The 24399-nt window shown below is 37.9% G+C and overlaps 1 protein-coding gene across 1 annotated transcript in view; it reads left to right on the forward strand.

Annotated features, from left to right (window-relative positions):
* LOC124165654 (metabotropic glutamate receptor 1-like) overlaps nucleotides 1–24399 on the forward strand; it is a 396224-nt gene that overhangs the window by 266562 nt on the left and 105263 nt on the right. Inside the window, exon 4 of the mRNA XM_046543129.1 lies at nucleotides 17906–18155. Coding sequence (XP_046399085.1) covers nucleotides 17906–18155 — 250 coding nt within the window. The remainder of the gene's footprint in view (nucleotides 1–17905; nucleotides 18156–24399) is intronic.

Genomic DNA, 24399 nt, shown 5'->3' on the forward strand with positions numbered 1-24399 from the left:
AATTCTAATGCTTCATATGCGAGTAATTCATTGGCAAGGTAGACTTGAACGTAGAATCAATCACGATATCCATTTTTATAGCCTTTCATATACATCACTTTTGTGTTTGCTTTAAATTATTCATCGGTATTGAATTACCACAATTCATAACTCCAATCGTACATTGGCTTTTTAGAGTGCTTTTTATTATGCTAATCTCGTCTTACTTCGAATTTTCAACTTCCAATTCCACTAACACATCATACTCATTTATTGAAAAATCATCACGTTTGAATGTATTGTCCAGGTATGTATTCACTTCTGTTACATGCTACCATTTGACCTTGCGTTGGGAGGAATGCTTGAGCGATCGAGATAGAACTTAGAATTCATGGAGGACACACTCGAAACCAAATGATATATGCCAACCCTTTCCCTTGGTTGACATTTTTATAAGGGCCTTATGTAATTCTGTGACAAGACAGCAGCGACTGACGTAAATTTCGGTGACTGAATTTCGAGAAGCTCAGAAATAGTTCTAAGTAGACTTTTTGGTCCTTTTAGACGCTCGTGGTGGTAGGTGTTGGGTCTATACGGTCCATCAAGAATGGCATGATAACGGAATATGGACTTCAAAGAAGCCACTTCCAGAAGTGACCTCCAAATCCGAGTTAATAATGATCAAAGCGAAGTTTCTGACACTAGAGGGCCAAAATCTAAGGTTTGGAAAGGAGATTGAATGAATGAAAGTGTATTAATGCTCTGATTTTCCCGATGTAGAAAAATACAAACACACATAACAGCAATAATAATGCTAATAAAAATACACCTAAATAGCAATAAAATACACCTGGTACAATATTATTGGCAACAGAAAGAAAAAAGTGATGTTTAAGCATATGGGGTGAAAAAAGCTTTATAACCATATGGGGTTTTCGTTTTTTTTATGGTGTCCGTGAAGATTGCGATCAATATCATCAATAATTTATGTAATACCTTACTGGAAATATGCTCTCTCCAATTAATTTTGACGGAAATAAATTTTTAGAATATTGTTGTCTACGTCACATTTAGCATTCGGGAACCGTCCGGGTATATCATCAGAACCTTCCCTAACCAATTTCGCACGCAGTGTTGATTAAATATTGCATTGCTGCTGAAATTTGGCTCGTAATTTTTCATTAAATTCACCTGTCTGGACCGTATACTCATCGTTATATACTCCTCCAGACGAGCTATCAATTGCACGTCATGTAATTAAACTTGATCGGAATTTAGCGATTGTGGGTCTTCAATCCAATGCAGCTGGCCAACATCAATGTATTTTATAATCTAAAAGGCTCAATTTTCGACGCCATAGGTAAATTTTAATTAAAATAACGCCAGTGGCCAGCAGTTAATAATGGGTGTTTCAAAATTAATAGCGGGGTAATAACGCTTTATAATATTTATTACGTAGCTACAAATGATACATTAAGAGAAAAAGCTACTCCAACAGGTTTGTATGTTGACAACATGCGCCTGTACACAAATGTTTCCGCTTCCATCCGTCAGAAAGTGCTAATAGCAAAGATGGTGACAAATAAACAGAAAGCTTTTAGTGTTTTAGTATTTTAAAAACGGAATCTGTAGTTACAGTGGAACGTGCCTTCCGCGTTAATTTTGGTCATGATCCTGGAGGTGACAATAAAATTCGTGCCTCCACTACCAACTGACCTTTCCGTATTAAAATGAGGAAATAAACAGCTGTCTCAACTCAAGATACCCTAGTTAACGATTGGGATGTACTCATATATCGTCTTGACGGGTGCCATGTGATGAATGGTGCTCACATTGAACACTTGATGGATTTTATGTTAGATTGTTTGAGTTGATCTTTCATTTTATGTATGATTCGTGTATGTGAGTTTAGTTTAATGAATATTAGAAAGCGATAAAACCCGGCTATAAATTTTTAAACGCCCGGTACATATGGTCGTCTGAACACGATCACCTCTCCGCCCAAGGTGACACCATTATAGGAGGCCCAAGAACATGGTGGATAAGCGGTATATCCGTTGCTGTTTCGCACGAATTTTATTCGGCGGCGTCACTAGGCGGCAGTATTTCGTTCAGTGTGACCTTCGCCAATAATCTTTATGGAGGTGGTAGTTGTAGTGTTGTGGTTTTTTAGTTGACAATCGTCTCGCATGCGTTAAATGTGTGGTTTATATGATTTATTAGCTCAGTTTTGTATTATTTCCGTATAGTTCCTCGTTAAAAGAGGAAATCGATGGCCGGTAGCACCGCGAGTTGTGATTTTGAAACATGATATTAAGCGCGGAGTTACAACAATTCTAGCGGCGGTCTTGAGAATACTCTAATGTAATAATCGTGGCTCCGCCTATAATAGGGTAGTTTCCTTCATCAAAGAAAACGAAAGGCATTGATTGCGATTCGTTACCCACCATTAGTGTATTCATAATATACAAATTATTTGGTTTTAGAAATACCGGTTTAGACGAATGGCAAGTGTAAATTTTATCCTCATTTGAAAATGGCCAGATTGGCGCCCATGCGATGCCACTCCACGCGACGTCACAGGGACCTAGTTTCTATACGAATAGATAGGAGTTTTACATCGTCTGCGATTACCAATGCATGCATGAGGCACAGAGCTCAGGGAAATATGTATTAATAATCACACACTAAAAATACTTAAGTTCGGAAAATTTCCTTCGTTTGATAGGGGAATTATAATCCTTATTTAAGCCAAGCTCTACCTGCTGCCAGAGTTCTCAGCTTCCTGCTAGCTGCCTGCGTCGCATCAGCGCTCAAAGCCTCGCTTCAAGGTCACCTCACTTGTGGCAGCGGGGACAAGAACAACGTCACACGGATTTTTCCCGGCATTCATACTTAGCCGTCGCGTTTTCGCGTGCTTGAAAATTTTCACTTTCCATTTAATCGCGAAAAATAGATATCGTCATTTAAAAATCTAAAAAGCGTGAAATACGTACTCCAGGAGTAATAATCTTTCGATTTAGGCAATAATAAAATAATAGGAAACCACCCTATGGTGCTGCCACCATCGGCCAGTCGATGAATTTCGGACATTTCAGTTCTGTTGTGCAAACGTAGGTGAAAATATAATTAATTGATAGGGGATTAGAAATCGATCCATGAACATTCGGCCAAAGAAGAAATATTTTCAATGGCAAAGAATTGCATTCCACCGCGATAGACGTGACAGTAAAGAAATATACCTAATTCTCTCCATGCTTGATTTAAGTTTAATAAGTCATATAATATAGCCCTTAGTGTTTTTAGGGCGGGTCATGAATATTTTGTTTATTCGTATGAGGTAAATCCTTATATCATGAAATGTAAAAGCATTTATATCAAAGACAGAGAAGAGGCATGATTTCTGATGATGCAAGGGTGTCCTCCTAATCATACATGTTCTTTAGTGTTTTATATTAATCAAGTATGAAGTCAAAAAGTGTTTCTATTCATTTCTCTATATTCATTATATATGTTCATTCCCTGTCTTCGATGCAAATGTACAATGTGGTTACGTGCCGTCGAAACCTAGATGATAAATTATTGAATTTACGTGGAATTACAAAGGTTTTTAATGTCATTATGCTAAGTCGATTCCATGAATTCTCGCCCGAGACAACGATGGTAAATCCTTGATGTTTTCTCATATTAGAGTGTCTTTCTAACTACGCGTTCTGTAGTGTTCAACATGTCAATATGAATCCAAAAAAATTATTAATTTCTTTGTTTTTGGTTTTCATAATAATTTATTTTTACGTTATTTTTTTCGAGCTCATTCGATATATATATACATTCTTTGAATGAGACTTCTCCAGTGTGTAACAAATTTCGCTATTTTATCCGTCGAGGGAGTTAATCCTACCCTTGAGGCCTTTATATAAGAAAGTTTTTAATCCCGGTCTCGATTCCATGCTGCTGTAAATAAAGCCAAGGAAGCTTACAAGTTACAAACACGCCTAATCTTGATAAAGAGTTATTTGGGATTAAAGTTAGAATGTTGTTTTACGAAGTTTTCGGGTATAATTCGCTCTTGGCTACCCAATGTTATTCTCGTTGAATTAAGAAGAGACGCCATCGCTTCTTTTTTATTTTTTTTTATTAAAAACAATAATTTTTATTGACAAGAACGGCGCGGAGCGTTGGGTGGAGCGCCTGGTATTTCAGCTAAGGGCCATGTGTTTAAATATTGGGTGAAGTCTTCGTGAGCCCCTAATTATAAGAACTCCTCGAAAAATCTTCGGGTTGAATTGCTATGCAAGTGAGGGATAGAAAAGATTTTCACTACACATTGGTATGTTTTGGTATTTAGAGAAGGCGACCGAAAGCTGAGGTCATTTGCGCCATGAGAGTGGGGTAGGAAGGGAAGGGTGGAGAGACGCTGGCGTGCCGGGGCGTGTCGGTGTTAGCCTGCTCTTCACATACGGTCACAAATTAACGTCCCATCCGACGGATTGAGTGCTTTGCTGAAAGGACCTTCCACAATTTAGGAATTGGTTATTATGTAAATATCTCCTCCGCCATCGGGATTCGAATCCCAACCCACAGAATGGTAAGAAAATACTTTAATCACCATACTAACTTGATCCCCTTTTGTACTTTGCTTTAGACCATTTAATTCTTCCTTATTATACTGATCTCATTTGCAAGTGCAACCAATTTCATCCGTGACATGGGGATTAAATATCCAATCCGTCATTGGTTCAGCTTCAAGTATTTTTCCCTTGTTATTTCTTGTGGAATGTTGCGGAAAATTTTCATGCGTTGAAACTCCGTATGATGCGGGAGATATCCTCGGTGTGTATCCATTTGGTTTACTATAGTTAGAATGAATTAATACTACATATGATCTGAACACGGGTATATTTATTTATTGAATATTGCAATAAGATTTTTTGAAAAGCATTCCACTAGAGCGATAATTCTTAAAAAATTTCAAATAATCAGTTGGATTCGATATCAAATGCCTTTGGGGATGAACGATGAAGCCATTTTGACTACAGCTATGTCAGGAGTGAAAGAATGATAAAATAACCTTAAAGCTTAATATGACATGAAATTTATCTTTTATTTAATCGAATTTATTTCAAATTCCTTGGGCAATCGGAATTACACAAGCTCTACCGAAAGAAATTTTCTAGCTACGTGCATGTAGTGACCGATACGCGCCGTGGAGGCCATCATGTCGAACGCTAGCGTGCACCGCACGAAGAAAAGAATTCACTCGGACACCACCTACCGCCCTCGAACGTGAACTCGGGGCGCATATGCCTATCGTGGAATAATATTTCGACTGCCTTATTTTATTATCCAACAAAATGATCGTTGGATTTTTCTCCTCATAGACAAATCTGCCAATTTCGTTGGTAAATCAGGTAATGGTTTCGCTAGTGGTGGGCTCCGCTGTCCCCATGGCAACGCGGCTTTGTCCCTATCTTCTACCTTCCACCTATTCTCTCCCCGGATGCGTCGACGGGCTCCTAACGCGGCGGCGCGGCGCTTCCTATCTTTCTTCCTTCCCTTCCATTCCCCACCCCGTGTGAGAAGGCGAGTCAGTTTTTGGTACTATATCCCGGCCCTGGAGTATATGTTTTATCCTTCAAAAGGCTCCCCTTAGGCCCTCATGCATTCTCTTGCTGTAATCTTTATCCTCTCAACTTCCATTCCTTATTATCTCAGTATCATCTCTATTTCTTATATTCACCTTTTCTCCATATCTCTTTCTCTTATATCATTTGTTTATCCTTTTCCTTCAAGGGCTCACCTTTTTTCTCCACCCAGGGGTAATGCGTAGTGGGTTGGGCAAGAGGATTTCTTTGTCCATTGGAGAGATACGGTTAAAGGATTGGCTGCGAAGTTTTTCTCTTCCCTCGTTTGTAATCTCGATTGCCTAATCGCTGGCGGAGGTGCATTTCTCTAATTGCCTCATTTATCTTATTCACCTTTAGCTACTGTTTTATCTTGAATCGAGGAAGTTTTTAGCAGTACTTGTGCAGAGTACTATTTTGCGAGTTTTTACCTTCAGTGTTAATGCACGATAATGAGTTTACCTATTTATACCAATACGAGAATAATATAGTTCGTACGCTTTATCCGAATCTATGTGGTTCATTAAAGAGGATTTTAAATTATATCGTAAATATCCAAAACCAGAATAGAATAAATGTATGATTAGCCTTTGCAATGTAAAAAAATCTATCATGGCCTCGCCGAGCTTCCGCCTTTTACTTATGTTTTTGTGGTATAGACGCAGATTACATGTATGATGTGATAGCGTTCAAATAGGCTGCGCAGCAGCCAAATACGAAGGTCAACACTGACACCCCAATTTCAATATTAATGTGGGAAACTGAAAAAAAAACAGTAAATTAAATTGTTACTAATATCTTCTATTAAAATCATGTTATTTCTCCTTAGACGTTTAATGTGTGCGAAATTTCCAAATGAAATATTTGCGTTTCATCATCTCGGATTTAGCTTTTTATATCTTCCTCTCATTCACACAAGCCGGTGATAGTTCTTGCGTGCGTTTGCCCTGAGTGCATAATTTATTTTTAAGAGAAATTTCCTGTGATCATAAGAGTTATATTGCTCTATTATTTACCGTTTTTAATTCTTTGGCTAAGATAAAAGTATACCTTTGTTTAACGTGTAGTGTTCGGCCAAAATATTGCGTTTATTATCTTGCAATTTCTTTTTTTTTTTCAAGTGTTACTTCTCGTGTGTCGATGTAAGGAAATTACGGTCATTACTCAATCGAACTGTCGTAATTAAAAACAAGAGAACGGATATGAGGAGTGGAGAATTTCGGAAAATATTCTCCTAAATCGATGGCGAAATGTATCAAACAACTCGGTTTGTGCAAGACCAAACGTTAATTTTTCCTCAGAAAACGGCTCCGTGCAAGGGACAAAAATCCCAATTAATCAGGTCGCCATTTTTCAAGCTTTAAAGAACGCCTGGGTATGGTTTTTTCACCTTATCCTTCGAAAACGTGGAAGAAAAGGGCGATGTAAAAAAAATAAATGTTAACCGCTGGGAAGAGAATGGAAGTTAATGAAGGGGCAGGAGAAAAAGACACAGTTGGTAACATAATAAGACTGAGGTTGGAGGGGAGGGAACATTCATAAATTTGTCGCGTAATTGGAGAAATGGTAATGCGGGTTGAAAAATACGGAGAAAAGTTCGAGGAAGTGGTTGCGGTGAGCATGGTAAGAAGCTCAGTTTTGGAATACGGTTGAAAATTATTTTTTTGAGTGAGCTGTGCTTTCCTTCTTCGCTGACAATTCTTGCTTTGAAATTGATTTCAACAAGTGTAGCGTTTCTATAATCAGAGGTACCGGAACGCATGCCTACATATTTGATCCGTGCGATTATCATATTTAAGCCCCCATCCTTAAAACTTTTGATTTTTTTATCTTATATTTAAAGCTACAATGAAGAATCATATTTTACCACATATTTAAAAAAACGCTGAAATTGTTTACCCGACCCAATTTTCATTGAGCTGATTCTAGTATTGATTTTTATCGAGAGCCGCTCAGGCAACTTCGAATTTGAGCGAGATGTGTGAGAAGTTTGATGGTCGGATGATGTTAGCTTGGGAGCGATTATGAGAGGCGCGTAGTGTACACGATTTTTTTTTCAAATTCCCGGAGATATATACGGGGTTATGAAGGATGGGAAAAGGAAAGACTTGCCGTCAGGGGTGGGAGCGAATGGAAGATAGGTTATGGATGTTCACGGGGTTGCTGTCGAGAAGGAAGTTCCGCTGTTGAGATAAAGAGAGATTGGGGAGAAGATTGATTTATTCAATAAAGAACATGCTAGGCAGGTTGGAGTGTGGAGGGGGAATGTGGCTTGAAAATGTGAGCTTTTTTGTCGACTTTCGATATGTTCAAATGAAATAATGCAATCATATAAATAAATCCGTTATGATTGCGTGAATAAAATGTGTTTGTTGGTGACGTAAACAGTTCTCGGGTTTCCATCCGGGTTAGATCCTCCATCTCTGTCTTTGCCGACGTTTCGATAATGACTTATTCATCGTCATCAGGGTTGTTGATACCGGTTCTCGAGTGGCCAGGTTATGTAGTGCGTCTCTCAGGTGAGATCTGATCTTATTGGTGGATGCATTTTTGCTTTTTTTCTCCGCCTCAGAGTGGGTCACTAGCGTAAGTGAAAGGTACGTAAACATGAGTGGTGGTGTGATTGGGACCTTCGCGGAAGTTTGTTCCCTTGGCAAATCAGCTTAATGAGTGACTGATCTAGCACGTTTGTGTGCATTATTGTGTTTTCAGTTTACATTATTGTATTTCACCCCATTGGCATCCTTACTAACTTACCAAACCCCCCTTATCCTTCCACCTTCTTTCCCCCCTTTTGCGTCTAGTAAATATTACGGCCTTGAGGAATATATTTCTTTCAACTAATGTAATCGTGTATGTGCTAGAGAAATTACTGTAACATCGACTTTGGGAATACATTTTGAAGCCTACATGCTGTGATGAAGATTTTTTACGCATTATAATTTCTCTTCATGTTTACCATGTGTTCAATGCGGTATTGATCTCTTCCTTGTTCAATTTGTTTTATGTATATTGTGCTCTTTTTATTATTATTATTTTTGAGGTTCATTAATGATGGAATGGTAGGTAATGAAGTGATATATTTTTAGTTTATGGTAAACGTAGAACAGTGAGATAAAAAGTTATTATTATTTCGTATTTTTCACGAAGCCTCTTCCCGTCAGAAAATCCAGAAGCTATCGGTTTTGAATAAAATCATTTTTTCTTCCAATGCATAATATTTCATGAAATATGAGTTATTTATGTACATTACGGGTGTTTTAATATTGTTAAACTTTCAATTTATATTTATGTTTTCCCTGAATAATGCTAAAATTATGCAAAATATATGAAGAACTACACTCATCATTGCGCCATTAGGCATCGGAAGTTCATTAGGAGCTAGACACGTCAGTTCAGCACAAGGGGTTAATATTTTTAAGCCACCTGGGAGCCCACGGAGACTCGGACGCTACTTGCTAGGCTTAAATTGGTATTATCTTTTGCGCGACTCGGAGAAAATTGATTAAAAGCGCACTTTATTTTCAGGTCCAACAAAAACGATAAAATTAGAGAGATTGATATTTTTTCCGAACAGATAAGTATAGGATCTCCTCATTTACCCCGAACAATATTAACTTTAGTAACTTACTTTGATAAATCCCTGGCCTAACTTAAGACAGTCAAATCTCTCAAAACGCTGACCCAAATATTTTAGTACACTTAATTGGGTTAACAGCTGATGCTCCAGTACCTCTCTCAATGCTCATTAAGGCGGCTTGAGGTCCAATATCCGGTGAAGGCGGCAGTTTAGCCAGCAATCGGGCATAACCTTGAGGTATAAACTTCGTCTGATCCTGGCTGACGACATTAACTTTATCAGCCGTAACAGTTGTCTTTTCCTCACAGCCAACTCGGGAACACCCTAAAAACATGAAAATGTCAAACTTGTGTACTCAGTGGCAATAATTTACATTAGACTCTAGGGAAGACAGGTGAAGAATTTTTGGTTGTCCTAACTACGCAATCTGGAGCTAACTTATCGTAAAAAAATTTTATGTGAGCCAAAATTGCAGCCTTATCTTAATAAAAGTTAGCTGCAATATTCCGTTTGTTATATTGTTATATTGTTCCGTATATTAGTCCGTTTGCTTAGGCGTTAGTGAAAAGGCCACGTTGGTTTTTTTCTCTAAAAATGCAAGCTAGAGGCTGCGTATATCCTACACGGCTATGTAACGCACAGTACCAAAGTGCATTGTGTTGTGCATAGTAACACAGGCGACTGCCATGGGGCGTCAATGATGCTGGATCCGCCATAATTCTCTTTTTGATCGGGGAAATATAAATTTTGAAACTTCGATTTATCATCAATTTTTCTTATAGACTAGAAAAATATTTCTTAGTGATAAATCGTCGGTACACTATTGCCATTAATAGTAAATAATTTTTATTGATTTTTTATATTCAAATTGAATACAGGGTAACTTTTTTCTTTCCATTTTTCATGCTAAAATCTGTACGAAAAGCTTATAAAAATTGATCATGAAATTTAAAAATATATTATATAACATCTATGTGGTATTTTATATAAATGATGCCTATAAATGCCAATCCATTATGGCCTCGGCCGTATCAGATGTATGAAACAATGAATTTAACTTTCTGAAAAGTATGAAGGTAAAAAGTATTTTATTTATTTACTGTACCTGCGAATTGAAAGCCAATTACCATCTTAAGCAATCTGTATACCTTACAAGACTCCCAAATTGAAATTTCTTGCGATGTGCCTGTAGTGATAATTTCACGCCGCCATACGCCGCCGATTACGGAAATAGTTCGCAGTAATAAAGCGTCAGTATACTCTTTGCCATTCACAATAATATTTTTTCTTTTTTGTTCTTCAAATCTCCATATTGGTAACAGGGCAGCTTTCTTTCTTCCCATTCTTCGTGCCTATAAAACAAACTTTTAAATATTTATCACGGCAAATATATTTTATTCCATCTATATTGTGTTATGAAAATGAAATTCAATTTCAAACATAACAATCGGTATGATTATAAATAAGTTGGGTATACAAACCGTACCACATCTGCAAGCATCGTTTGCTTGAAAGACGATGGGCGATAGTATGAACAGTCTGTGGCGAGAAATGTGGTCCTTTTGGTGTGGGGTTGGCGTCGACGCCGCCGCTGCGGCGATGAAGTCCTTCCGTCTCCTCCGAAGAAATTCGATTAAAATCCGGCGTCTTCCCCTCTCCTCGCCTCAGCCTCCCTTGTAATCAAAAGCTTGACATCCTTTTTCCCTCAAGAACCGCGTCTCTTGTATAAACTCCGCACCCTCACCCGCTCTACACCACGGAGAAAAAAGTCCCTCCCGCAATCACCTCTTTACGCCCTCGTTCAAAAAGCTCCCCGCCAACACTTTACTCCCCCATTTCCCGCCCTTTATATAGCCGAAAAAAAACATTCACGTCGCTAATTCCTTCCGTTTTCTTTTCCTCGCTCACGCTGTTCTCTTGTCTCGTCTTCTTGAATTCTCTCTCCGCGAGTACACCCCACGAAAAGGTGCACCCATAAAAGCTGCTGTTTAACAGTGGTTTTTTGTCCTTTTTTACTTTTTTTGTTTCATTGGGGCAAATATTTTAGCAAATCCATTCACCGAAATTTTTGTGTGTGCCGATTGCGCTATCCGTCTCAAAAAAAAACAATATTTTCTTGGAATAGAACTCTTAAAATAATTATTATTGCCAGAGCTAAGTCTACGCTGGTCCACGGTCCTCCGCGAAAACAAACGGGACTCGGCCAATTCCGCCCCTCCTGATGCTGAGCTTCAACGGTCACTTCAAATATTCATTCAGTGGCCGTGAGAGTGGGTAACGAGTCGGGACCCGAAACGTCGGCACTCTTAGAAAATCTTACCCACGCGGAATCCCGAGAAAAATTTAAATATTCTTTTCGCCGGGAAAGCGTAAAAGCTATCATAATATTTTCTGCGTATTTTGAGTATTGTCAAAGCGGAAACGGAAAGGGTACTATTATTTATTGAAAGGACTGAAGAATGTCTAATTTTTTTTCGAGTTATATCGATACCCGCTCACTCCACCAGTACGCCCTGGATGAAGATGCATCCTTAACAGCCACAGTTAAACAGTGATTTTTTGTCGTAATTAAAAAAAAAACAGACGATATTTTTTTGACGGTAATATTATCCAAATACGCTCAAGGTAATTGTTATCGAACCATGGTTCATTTTTTCTTTTAAAATAGTAAATATATCTAGATGCTGTAGCAAGCGATATGCTTATCGCAGTGTCAACAAGCTAAACACGCGATCCTCCGTTAAAAAATTTTAATCAGTAGATATATGAAGGAATAAATTAAAGGAAGACTCCACAGATGTTTTTCTCTATTGCTGATATATTGCCTCTGTGTGTCACGACATGTGTTATCTATTTATGGTACATTTTTTCCGATAAAATATAAACTCCATCTAAATATGAAAGCATTCGTAGTTTATAGCAGCAATCATTGGCTAAAAGCGCTGTATACACCAAGAAATATTATCCTCTACATATTTTGAACATTCTCTACTCCGAAACAAAAAGAAAAATAACTTAGGAAAGTACAAAAGAAACATGCAATAGACTTTTATTTACCTTGCTCTAATGTTTTTCTCCTGAGGGACTAATTTAGAAAGTTTGTTAACTACTTATCTAATTTATTTATGGCTCATTTTTCCTGTGAAATGAGCTCTCAATCCAGCTCACGTAGTTAGAAGCAATAAAAACAAAATAGACATGTATTTTTCACCAGCGAAAATTTATTTCCTGGAAGTTTTACATATCTTCAATCTGCAAAATGAAAGGCAGCAGTGGCTAAAGATTGTTCCCTAAGTGACTCATTAAAGTAAGGAGTAAATATTAGACTCGACTAAAAACTATACATATCCTAGTTTCTGTTTACTTTTGGAAGCAGTTAAGCAACACCAACCAAATTACTATAGACCAATGATACATTCTTATCGGCAAAGGATGGGCTATTTGCTGTATTATTGAATTACACTAATGCAAAATAAATGGCTATAATTGTGTGCTGCTTGATTTTTGAATCAGAAAGAACTTTGTCAGTGTCTACCAGCTGTTTTTAGAGAAATTTTTACTTTCCGTTAATGTGCTTAGTCCCGTATTTGGCTATTATTTCATCTTCATTTTGTTTTTTAAATTGCTGAATGCTTTTATAATCACCTCTTTCATAAAATACCCGCCAAACCACTACCCATGTCCCCCGAAGTTGTACAAAATTGTATTGCTTTCGACTTTCTCGGTTAACAAGTTTCAACTTTTATATCCTTCCCACTGGAATGGATCTCAACGATTACTTTTTAGTGAGAAGTTTTTATGAGCATTACATCTATGTAGCCAAAGCCTGAATGACGTACCTTTTTGGAGACAAGCTTAGGGATGACGCCAATTACTGCCAGATTTATTTCACGTGTGAGTAAGTGTGAAGTTTTGTGAAAGTATATGATCTCCATTAATCGTGGAATGTCGCCCTTGGACGTAGAGATTACGTGTTAAATTATTGCAACGAAGGCCATTGTGTTGAGTATTTTTGTTTACTGTTACGTCTAATTCCTGCTTTGCTTTTGATATTTCTATATCTTTCAATCAAATATTGTATAAAACAAATTAAGCCTCGCTACCTCTCGGAGAAATCGTGTGCAAGTTACTCCGCATCTTTGGGAAATGGCATTAAGAGAAACTATTCCCATTTATATCTCTTAATATAACAGATGAGGAGGAAAGTCAGAGGTGAAAGAATCCACTCGTGGTAATTTGTATAGATCATCGAGTTGCAGTCATTTCGAATGGGTTCGCGCTGGAGAAATAAGTCTTGAGCAGTGACTAATCGCCGTGCAAAATTCAGGGAGAAGACAAAGAGGGAATTGCTGAGGAAATGAGCTTGGGAATTGAATTCTTCCTGAAGCAAAATGGTTTGGAAGGAAATTGGAAATAAAAAGTCCACCCCAATCATCTTTTATCTTCGATACTGGAAAGGAAGCGCTTAATAAATCGTCGTGAAAAATGTTTCTTGGCAGATATAATCGTTGCTCAGTTGGGTTTCACGGATATTTAGCGACGCTAAATAAGATATACATCTTACGTTGTAACTGAAGTATTTTCTGAGAAACTGTCAGAGTTTTTTGGCGCAAATAATCATTTATGGAGCTGATGTCGCATACCACCCAACTAAAAAAGTAAGTCAAGAGTCATTTTGGTGTTCCTTTAATGCTAAAAATCACCACCCGACATTTTGTTCAATTATTTAATTTTTTTTCGCTAATGCTGCAAAAAAGCTCAGATAATTCCATGGGCTTCTTTTAATCTGTATTTTCTAATTTACCGTTGTATTTTATTATTTTAACTCCTTACCTAATTCATAACTATCACGTTTTACTCTTAGGGATGTTTATTTGTCCTAATTTTTGTTATATTCCTGTAGAAATTGCATCTAGTTTATATCCTGTTTGAATTATATGGCATCTCTTTTATTGTTACCCACCTCATCACCTTAGTATTTAGATACCTCTATACATTCCTACGTTTAATCCATTACTTTTAAGCGCGATTCTTTTTTTCTGGGCTCCTCGGTATATTGTCAATCATTGTGATTTATCTTCATGGACGTTGAGCCCTGCTATACTGGCTTATGAAGCATTTCTCTCGCAAATGATCTCTAATAACCTTTATTTACTGCAGTGAGATACGCAGAGTATCATCGCAAAAAAACTGGGGCAAATCTATAGCGATTGATTACTGACGTAATGAAATGACAAGGGGAGAAGATGGGGTGAACTCATACGAGAGAGTTGACTGTGATCCCACTTGAGAGGCACACTTAACAGGAGTGGGGGAAAGATCATTAGCGTGGTATGTCCAGGAAACCAGTTACCCTGGGGGAGCACATCATTGATCATCCCCATAGTATGATGTGGGAGGAAGGAGAAAGCCCATTGTGCCCTGTAAACTTGGAACTTGGCGGAGACTGGGTATCACCTTAGGCCATATTGATCGAGTTTCAACCCGTCATCCTCGTAAGGAGATTTGACTTGCCCTTCTAGCTTCTCAACAATGGTGAAGTTGGGAGGGCTACCTTGGAATAGATAGTTTTCCCTACAAGCGATAAAATAACCTCCTTGGTGTTACATTACTTGGTGTTAGTAAAACTAATATGAAATAATTGTTTAAATGAATCATAAAACGATATCTACAGGTAAATACATTGAGAGTAATAATCTCTGCACACAGAGGTTACTAGCATTTAAATTGGTTGAGTTATTTATCCAAAATTTTATATCATCCGCTAAGATTATTCCCCTGTTTAGTAGTTCCTTTGTTGCTTTTCTTCCAATCTCTGATTACTCCTCGTACCCGAGTAGCCTGTCTCTGATTCTTAATAATCCATCATTTTCTTTCTCGTACTTCCTCGTGGACTTTTTCTTTCCCCATTCATTTATATAGCTCCCTCATCAAGTAGTATCCTTTGTCTCGTTTGCTTAATCTAAAACATATAATAATACTTCCCTAACAAAATACATTATAAACCTTTTCATGGTAAATCTCCATTTTTCTGTAGAATATTTTTTCTTTTTGATTAAAGAAAAAATTGCAATGTAGCTTCTGACCTCCTTTTCCAGTCCTGAATAATATCCGTCCCAAGATACTCACATCTTAAATAAATCTCCCCAGCCTTTTCTGTATTAATAAACCACATGCTAATTTTTATTAACTTTATTGAAGACCCAAGAAAAAGGAACGTTATGGAACCTAAGGAACTATCTGGGGAAAGTCAGAAATGGGAGGCTGCAGTATAAAAATCTAAGGACTATGAATGAATGGGAGATAAAGTGAAAGTTTCCACTGGTTTCCACTGTGTATTTTAAAAGTGGGTGACTTGCGTGTATCCAAATTATATCCAAAGCGGCGTATAAGTATGCTTTAGTGAACAAAAAATGTAAAGTGAACAAAGTTAGATATGTCAAGTGTAAAAAGATTTAAACAAACGAGAGAAAAACCTAATGATATTGAGTAAAGAGAACGACCTTGGTGAGTTCCGTTCTTTAAAACATACGCGGCTTATGTTTTTAACTGCAACTAATTTAATGCATCTTGTTTTGATTTTTTTACGTGTAGCTGCATTGAAACTTGCTTGGTGGAGACTGAATTCCACCTCAAGCCATATTGATCAAGTCTCTCCCTTCATCCCCGAGTGAGGAGATTTCGCCAAGATGCCGGGCCAACTTGCCCTTTACCTCTCCTCAACAATAACAAAGTTGAGACGACTACTATCCCTTAAAGCGAAAAAAGAAGCCAGGGGGTCTCGTGTGAAAGGGGTGACTCAAAGATGAATTGTCTTCAATTTCGGATGCCGCAGTACCGCGCCTACGGCGTTGCAAACGTTGCCTCCGGAGGAAGAGCGATGTAGAATGATTAATTACTCCTTTCTCGCGGCACCGACTTTGTTCTTATCTCCTCCCTCGCACCCCACTCCCAGCACCTTGAGCTTCCTACCCACTTCAACCTGGTGGGAGTCGCGAGAACTGACGCGAAGGAGAGTGTCGTGGAAGGAAGTCAACTCAACGACAAACAATGACACTGAGTGGCTCATATTCCTCTCTTCACTCCGGGTTCATGGCTTTTTTTGTCGGTGTTGTATCCAGCGCCCCGGAAGTTAAACAATGTGGGTCTCGCGTAGTCAAAAGGCATGGATGGCTTCGTGAATAATCTAGATACCTCAACTAAGTACTTCATGTATTTCGAAACCCAAGCTTCTTTGTCGTCAGTTGAGTGGAAATTGACGATAATCCTCCGTAAAACATCTCATTTTTTTCTTTATAATATAAAATTGTCAAGGTGAATAAAATTCCGCCTCGTTGAAGTTGATATTTGCTATGTGTTATTTGGAACAATAACTGTTGTTTCAGCAATGCCCCTCATTATGCATGGTGATAATCAGTCAGCGAGGTTTAAAAATCATATTTTTTTGATAAAGGAGTTATGCAATTTGAATGAAAAAAATGAAGGTTATGGTTACCAATAAAGTTCTGACAATTACTATTGTTAATTAACTTTTCTCCAAGATAAAATAAACATTCTTCTAATTTTTATCCTAATGCTTAATGTTTATAAAATATTTGTCATCGAAGCGCATAGATCATGGCTCCAGTATTTATTAACCTCTAATAGTTTTGCTCTGGATAACGTTTAGCATCGTGGAAAAATGCTCCTTGTCAATAGCACAAGCATGCATATAAATGCAATTGGGATGATCTCCATTCAGCATCGTTTATTTTATCACCTTATATTTTCTATCTATCCATGAAAAAACACTTTATCAAGTGTGTATCTACAGCCTCGATCCGAACTCTGCTGAGCTCCCGTAATTTAAAATAGCCAAGTTTTAGCGATTGGAAACTTTATTTGGTTCTTTTGAGACGAGGGAAAACATAAATGATCTCAATTCTTAAAAATAAGGTCGGACCTATCGACCACCAATTTAAAATTAAACTATAACTAAAAGAGATAGACTGGCGAATGGATTTTTAAATGGCATCGTTTTCCCCCGACCGATTATGGACTTAATTAAATGCTAGGTGCTACTTTGATCAATAATTTCCTCTTTTTATCCTTCCTCTTTTTTGATAATGTATTATTCCCTAGAAACCGCCGCTATATGGCTAAAGAAGCAAGTTGTTGGGGTTATCTGTAGATATAGTCCGGGCCCGGTATTGCTTAAACTTAGTGGCCTTAAGGGTAGTAAGTGTGTCAAAGCGGCTTGGCCCTTGCGCTGAAGAGTCCCTAAGTTATCTCATTTCTTTAGGGAATGCTCAATGTCCAGCTCTTTATTCTAGTTCAGTTTACTTATAATTAAAAATAGATTTTAGTAAAAAATATTTTACTTTCCTTCAACTAGTAAACTTTTGACTGATAGAATGAGGGCTCAAGGGGAGCCCTTCAGGGATACAACACACCGGGGCCGGGAACCAAGCCAGTGGCTTATACTCCCGATCACCCGGGGAGGGGGAGGAGAGGAAGATAAAAGGAAAGAGACGCCGCCGCGATAGGAGCCCGACGATGCGTCTGGGAGAGGAAAGGTGCGGAAGGAACGGGACGAGGGAAAAACACCCCAACGCTATAGAAGCGAAGAGGGCCCTACTAATTGGCGAAACCAGGCAAAGCCATTATTGTGCCAGCGATTTTAGAATAAAATTTTGACTATGCAAAGTTTACTCATAATTACTTTAATATTCATTCTTTTCAGAGAACTACGGTCAGAGCGGTATGCAGGCGTTCCGCGAGCTGGCGGAGCAGGCGGGCGTGATCTGCGTGGCTCGGGAGGCGTCCATTCTGAGCCACGCCGAGGACGCGGCCTTCGACGGCGTGCTTCGCAACCTCGCCGAGGACCCCGCCGCTAACGTGGTCGTTTGCTTCTGCGAAGGATTCACCGTTCGCGGACTCCTGGCCGCCTCACGCAGACTCAAGCTCACTCACAGATTCCTCTTCGTCGGAAGGTGGGTGTCATATCTTCAGAATGTTTGAGAATTGTATATTGTCGATTTTCATCCACAAAATCTATATTTAGCCTAAAATTAAAGTAAAATGCTAAATATTCTCTCAAGAACGCGCGTCCATATCCCAAACAGATACTTTCTAAGGAAAATGTTGGCTCGTGGTTTTCCGTGGCGTTCTGAATTTGTGGATTTCTTCCAAGTTTTCGCCGATTTAGTTTACAGAGGTTGAGGAATATTTCACGGGGATTTCACCAAGTGGAACGCCTTGTAAACCCCTGGCGAATTTGTCGTGAACCGTTGACAACCAACGCGGCAAAAACCCAGATGATGGAGATTACTTTTTAATAAAATCATAGTTTTCTAGAGTTCCTTGGAATGTCCAGCACATTGTGTACCTTTGAACAGTGGACTGGGATCGAAATAGGACAAAAATATTAAATGAGCTTTTTAGGGTTGGAACTTTGCAACAGAATTAAAACATAATTTATGTAAGTCAATTTGCATGTAAATTTGCCTTTACATATGACCTTACACATGCCTTAGATACAGGCATACAAACTTTGAAAAATATTCTACGGAAAGGCATTTTTGTTTTCTTGAAAAAATATTTTAATTATTAAGTACCTGCATACGCTATTGGAATAATTCAGTTGAATAAAAAAGTATATTCTAATTATTTTTCTTCGTAGATTATAGTGTAGGCATTTTAATCTGAGTTTGGATTCCCCTCTAGTTACATTATGGAGGACACTATACTCATGGGATTATTGACGCAAAATGGAACAAAATTAGCGTTTAAAAATTGAGTTGGATTAGTTTCATACTTAAAGATATAAAAATAAGTCATTCATGAACCTTTTTCGCCGAATCGAAATAACATTCGTTCACCGAATTTTCAATTGTCTGTTTAAGGATTCGCATACCTTGCCTATCTTGGTTAATTTTAGAATAACAGTACATATGAGTTGCAATTATCACTTACATTGTAAATTAAAGACTGTATATTGATTTGAGTAATGGCTCAAAAATTCGCTGTAGATACTACATAATGTTGTGTAGCCAATCATCAATCTTATCAGGTGTGAAGCCAATTTTACATTAGACTTTTAAGCAGGGATGGCAAGTGAAACGAAACGGAAATGTTTCGTTTCGACATGGAGGAAGACGAAAATACGAGGACTACGTTTAGTTTAGTTTCCGCACGAAATTAAAATCACGTAGGAGTTTAGTTTCGACCCGGGACGAAACTTTACTCCTGGGAGCGAAACTTAATTAATCGAAACTCCACTGCTCTTAGCTAAGTTTCGATCCCAGAAGTTGAGTGGAGGGGGATAAGAAGGACTAGTTTCGACCCATTATGTTTGACTAACGTTTGGAGAGTTTAAAGCATTTAGCTTAAAAATCGAATGGCCAGTTTGTGATCACCGTTCACTTGTGAGTGGTACAAATATGAATGCCCCATACATATAGTGGCGGTAGGCAGAACCTCTACTTCATTCAACCATACTTACAGTCCATCCGGCGAGAGTTGTCCGATGACGGTTCAAAAGGAAGGGCAGAAAACCCTGCGCCAGGACGATTTGCAGCCAATCGCTGTCCCCTAAACGCACCTTACACCCTCGTCTAGTCATACAACATTGTCACATGAGCATGAAGCACTGAGAACAGGCCCAAACCACCAAAAAAAAGCCCTTTCTGTGAATCGCGAAAACAAAGGATTCTTCCTTTGGATCCTTCACGCTCGTCGTCCCTTCTTGCTGCTTTCTTCACGGAACACATTTTTTTACATGTGGTGTGGGCGTTTCCCTTTCTTACCTGGCAACCTTGCCCCCTTACCCTTCTAGCTGTCAACGGACAACTCTCGGCGGCCGGACTGTAGTACTCGGTGTGTTGGTCGAAACTAAACTGTTCAAAGGTGAAGCACGTGGTCCATTATCTGCGTTTCGTTTTGAACCTGAGTTTACCTTCCCGGGTTTAAATACATTTCGTTTTGTTTCTACATTTCGCTCCCGGGTACGAAGCTATTGGAATTTTACTGGTTTTGACTTTCGTTTAGTTTCTAATGCCATCCCTGTTTATAAGTGCAGTCTCTGATTTACTATCTGAGGTCGTGTGAAAACTGAGTGAATGAACGAACAATTTATTAATGCTCTGAGAAACCCATAAGAGTAAAATATCCTATGTACAGAATACATTCTGCCCCAAAATGCAATAATTATGAAATAAGCATAACATAAATAAAAGTAATGATACGCAAAGGTTCGAACAAAAATCAAATCAAACCAGAGAAAGATGCTTACAGCTGAAAACAACATTGCCTCAGTTTTAAATTATCATACAATTTCCTCTTAAAATATTCAGGGGCGGAGGAGCATTTTTTTAAACTGAGCCCATAGATTTATTATGAATCGAAATTTTAAATTACTCTGCAAAGTGTTGGCATCGCCTGCCGCTGAAACCAGATCGCCAAATTCAATTATCTCCCTCCTCGGACGCTCCCACGTTAACTGATCACGAAACCGAATTGAAAGTGCTGTGTAAACCATCCTTAATGCTACTGGGAAGAGATTACTCATGCATGATTTATTTATAGGTCGGCAATCACTCGACTCCAAAACCACCCCCCTGTTGGAACCATTAATATTTCCGTTTCGGATATTGGCCCCTCGAGGCTGTTGGATGGGAGCAGTTGGTAGTTTGCAACTGATACGTGTGGGAGACGAGGGAGAAAGGGGAGGTCTACCAATGGTTGTCGACGTATCGGAATCGAATTGACCCTTTCGGTTAACTCGCCAGATTCGCTAACCTCGCGTTTTAATTTTTCTTTTTTTTTTTTCTTTTTGTTTATAATGGAACCTCGTTCGGATGCCTCGTTCAGTCAGACAGACCGACATTTATTTCTTTTGACGCGAACGCATCAATTTCTGCCGATGATGATGATGACGCCGATTGAGGTGCATCGAGAACGCAAACGAAGCGTGTTTCAATTTAGAGGAAAGAAAATTAGCGGCCGCGGAATCGCAAAATTTTCCGTGTACCGCCGACGCGCGCTCTGGTCTTTGTTCAAGTAATTGACGGTTTCGTTTGCCTTTGCCCCCCACTCGCCGTGTAAAGTGCCCAGCAATTTACAGTTAGACTCGCCACTCGGGACTAGCGTAGTTTTCGCACTCTATTTTTTTACGTTAAGTACTCTCCTACTAGTTCCTATGTAATTATTCGTTTTGATTGTGAGCTAACCTTTTGATATCTACCTAACTGAAAATTAGGTTGATTTTCAGCGGAAATGGAACATGATAACGAAACAACGGTTAGTTAGTAGCAATAGATTATTCTATGCAAAATTACGTCCGATACTTTGTGCGGTTATACTACATATGCATGCTACTCATTATTTATCCATCGTATAATATGCATAGGTAGGCTGGCCTTTGCCATAAAGCCACCGTTAATGTGTCCATCACTAAAAATAAATCGTTGGCTTTTGGCTATTATCACATGTGTCTTTTATACACTTTTGGTAGTTTTTTCATGAAAAAAAGTCTTTTTAACTTTGTCGGAAATGAGAGTGCGTTTATAATATTAAATGACGGCAATGTTTTTGTAGAAATAGATGCATTTAATGCAATACTTTATGGTATGGTAAGAGTAGCAGGTTCTTCGCTGTGATAGAAGTTTCTTTGGATATTCATGTCGGATTCGTTTGCCATTTATCTTTCCTTACTATGCTGCTTTTTATTCTCCACTGGATATCATATGTTAAACTTGGGTTGGTTCGTTTTGTCTGAAAATCACCTCCAATCAATCCATCAGTCACTACAAATGGAATATTTTATTTAATTATATGCACATCAATTACAGGCACAATGTCGGTGTCTAATGAAAAATGAGATTACTCTTCCAAGTTTGATTTTAGACAGTTTTTTTATAAATAGATCCAATTCGTAATTCAGCATTCAAAAACACCGATGATGTCATTCCTAGTCATTATATATTGCATCGGTACAATGGCTCAAAATTATCTGTCTCATCTTAAATGCTGCGTTAACTAGCGTCGCTAGAGAAGAAAAACAACGCAAGCCCTTTTATTGAGATTTCCCTTCCACAGAACTTTAGCAAATGGAAACACAGAAAGTTACAGGTTCTTTTCGGAATAACTTTAAACGTCTCTCTAAATTCCGAAGTTTATGCAGCGTTACTGCGACTCCGATTTTGACATTTAGCGACCACTTTAACTACGAAAATGCGATTACAATTTTAATGGAGCTCATTAATTTCTATTTTATATATTTTCTACCTTAGCTCTTGCTCTAGTCATAATGCAACTTTTTTTGTAGTTCAACACATCACTAAATATAGCCCGTTGTACCAACCGAAAGGGAATTAAAATGTTTTCGTAATAAAATGACACCCTAGGATTGCTTCGAGGGCATCTTTATAAAGACTATATCCTCCATAGAACACCAAGGCTTTTCTCTCTACTTCTATAGCATATGATGCCATTAAGGATTTTTTTCCAGTCAAAATAACAACTGCTACGCTTTCCATCGTCTCAGGAAGACAATTAATTGAGGATACCTATTGGTTAGCTCACAAAAGTCGGGGAATTTTTTAATGAAACGATTTCAACCGACGGTATTCACATTTGAGTGTGCTCACTAGTCCGGTCGTTGTCAATTCAAAAACTATGTTTTTCTCTATGAATTTTGTGTTTATTCCCAACTTATCGATGCAAAAAACTCCAAATATTCTAATAGACACAGTATTTCAACATCCTTTTTTCTAAATAAGCTTGTAAGTATCATAATAATAAAATATGATTACTAAGTAAATTTCAAATTTCTATAAAGACCTCTCCATGGGGCCGACTTGGCCCTCAACTTGTATTATTTTTCTCCTACAGGAATGATACAAATGTGCCTGTTAAAATATAATTACCTGACGTAATGTTGAATGTTCACATCGTTGTTTAGCAGCATATCACTTTTCTCTTTTATTATTGGTTCGCAAGAAGTTTTTTTTTTACTCGTTGATTTTGGAATATGCTCTATATTTTTTGTGAATTCAAGTAATTCTTGTCTTAACAGCCGACAAATCTGGTCTTAATTTGAGTGGATTCGTTCATCGTAACCTTCGGGGGAATTTTGTCGCATAGAGAAAGGACACGCCTATGATAATTTTATGACAATTATGGTGCTCCGATCGGACTAGCTTTCCACGGTCATATGCTGGCCGAAAGAGTTAGGGCGATGTGATTTTTTTCGTCACAATGTGTAATAATATTATTATTTGCTTATCATATCTACGCATATTTCAATATTATAAATATTTACTGATAAATATCTATTAACTAAGATACAAGTATGCATAAAAAATAAGAAGTCAAGACTAACATTGAAATCGGGTAACAAAAACTGGAAGACGTGAATGAATTCTGTTATTTAGGAAGCAGAAAAACAATTAATGGAAAAAGGTAAGAAATAAATTATCAATAGCATATCCCCGGCGGCGATATCATTCCTAAGAAAGAAATATCTTCTTACTACGACAACTTTAAACGTAGGAGTGAGGAAAAAAATTTATCAGAACTTACCTTCGGAGAATACTCATTTAAGGAAGTGAGGCATGGACAATCGTAGCTGTTGAGAAATCAATGGTAGAACTTTTGAAATGTGGTACTTTGGAAGAATGATGAGAATTAAATAGGCCCGCAGAATTAATAATAAAGACGTCCTGAGCAGGATAGATAAGAAGCCTCGTGAAAACGTTGATAAGAAACAACCTCATTAGACATATTTCGAAAAGTTATTCCCTGATGAAGATAATCGTCGAGAGACAAGTGGATGGCTAGAAAGGAAAAGAAAGACTTCGAATAAAATATATGGAGGAGGTAAAGAAGAATTTCAAAGAGACAAAATACAAAGAAATGAAGAGATTAGCTGGTAGTGAAATTGAGCGTAGTGTTCCGCCAAAATAATTTTAGAGTTGTTGATCAGTGAGAATGATGGTTAAATTTCTGCATTATATGAATAACAGAGTTTAAAAAAAACATATTAAATTGATCTTCTTAAAAATCAATTGAATACGAATATTATCCATTTAAACTCGTAGAATTGATGATTAAACACTGTTTATGTACTTTATCATCCATAAAGTAAAGTATCTGATGGAATTTGGGAGAGTTGTAAGCTTATCATTTGATTTAAATTATCTGCTAAGGAAATCCTTCAATATATCCTGATATAGA

This window comes from Ischnura elegans, chromosome 9, assembly GCF_921293095.1.
Source record: "Ischnura elegans chromosome 9, ioIscEleg1.1, whole genome shotgun sequence".
Taxonomy (NCBI): domain Eukaryota; kingdom Metazoa; phylum Arthropoda; class Insecta; order Odonata; family Coenagrionidae; genus Ischnura; species Ischnura elegans.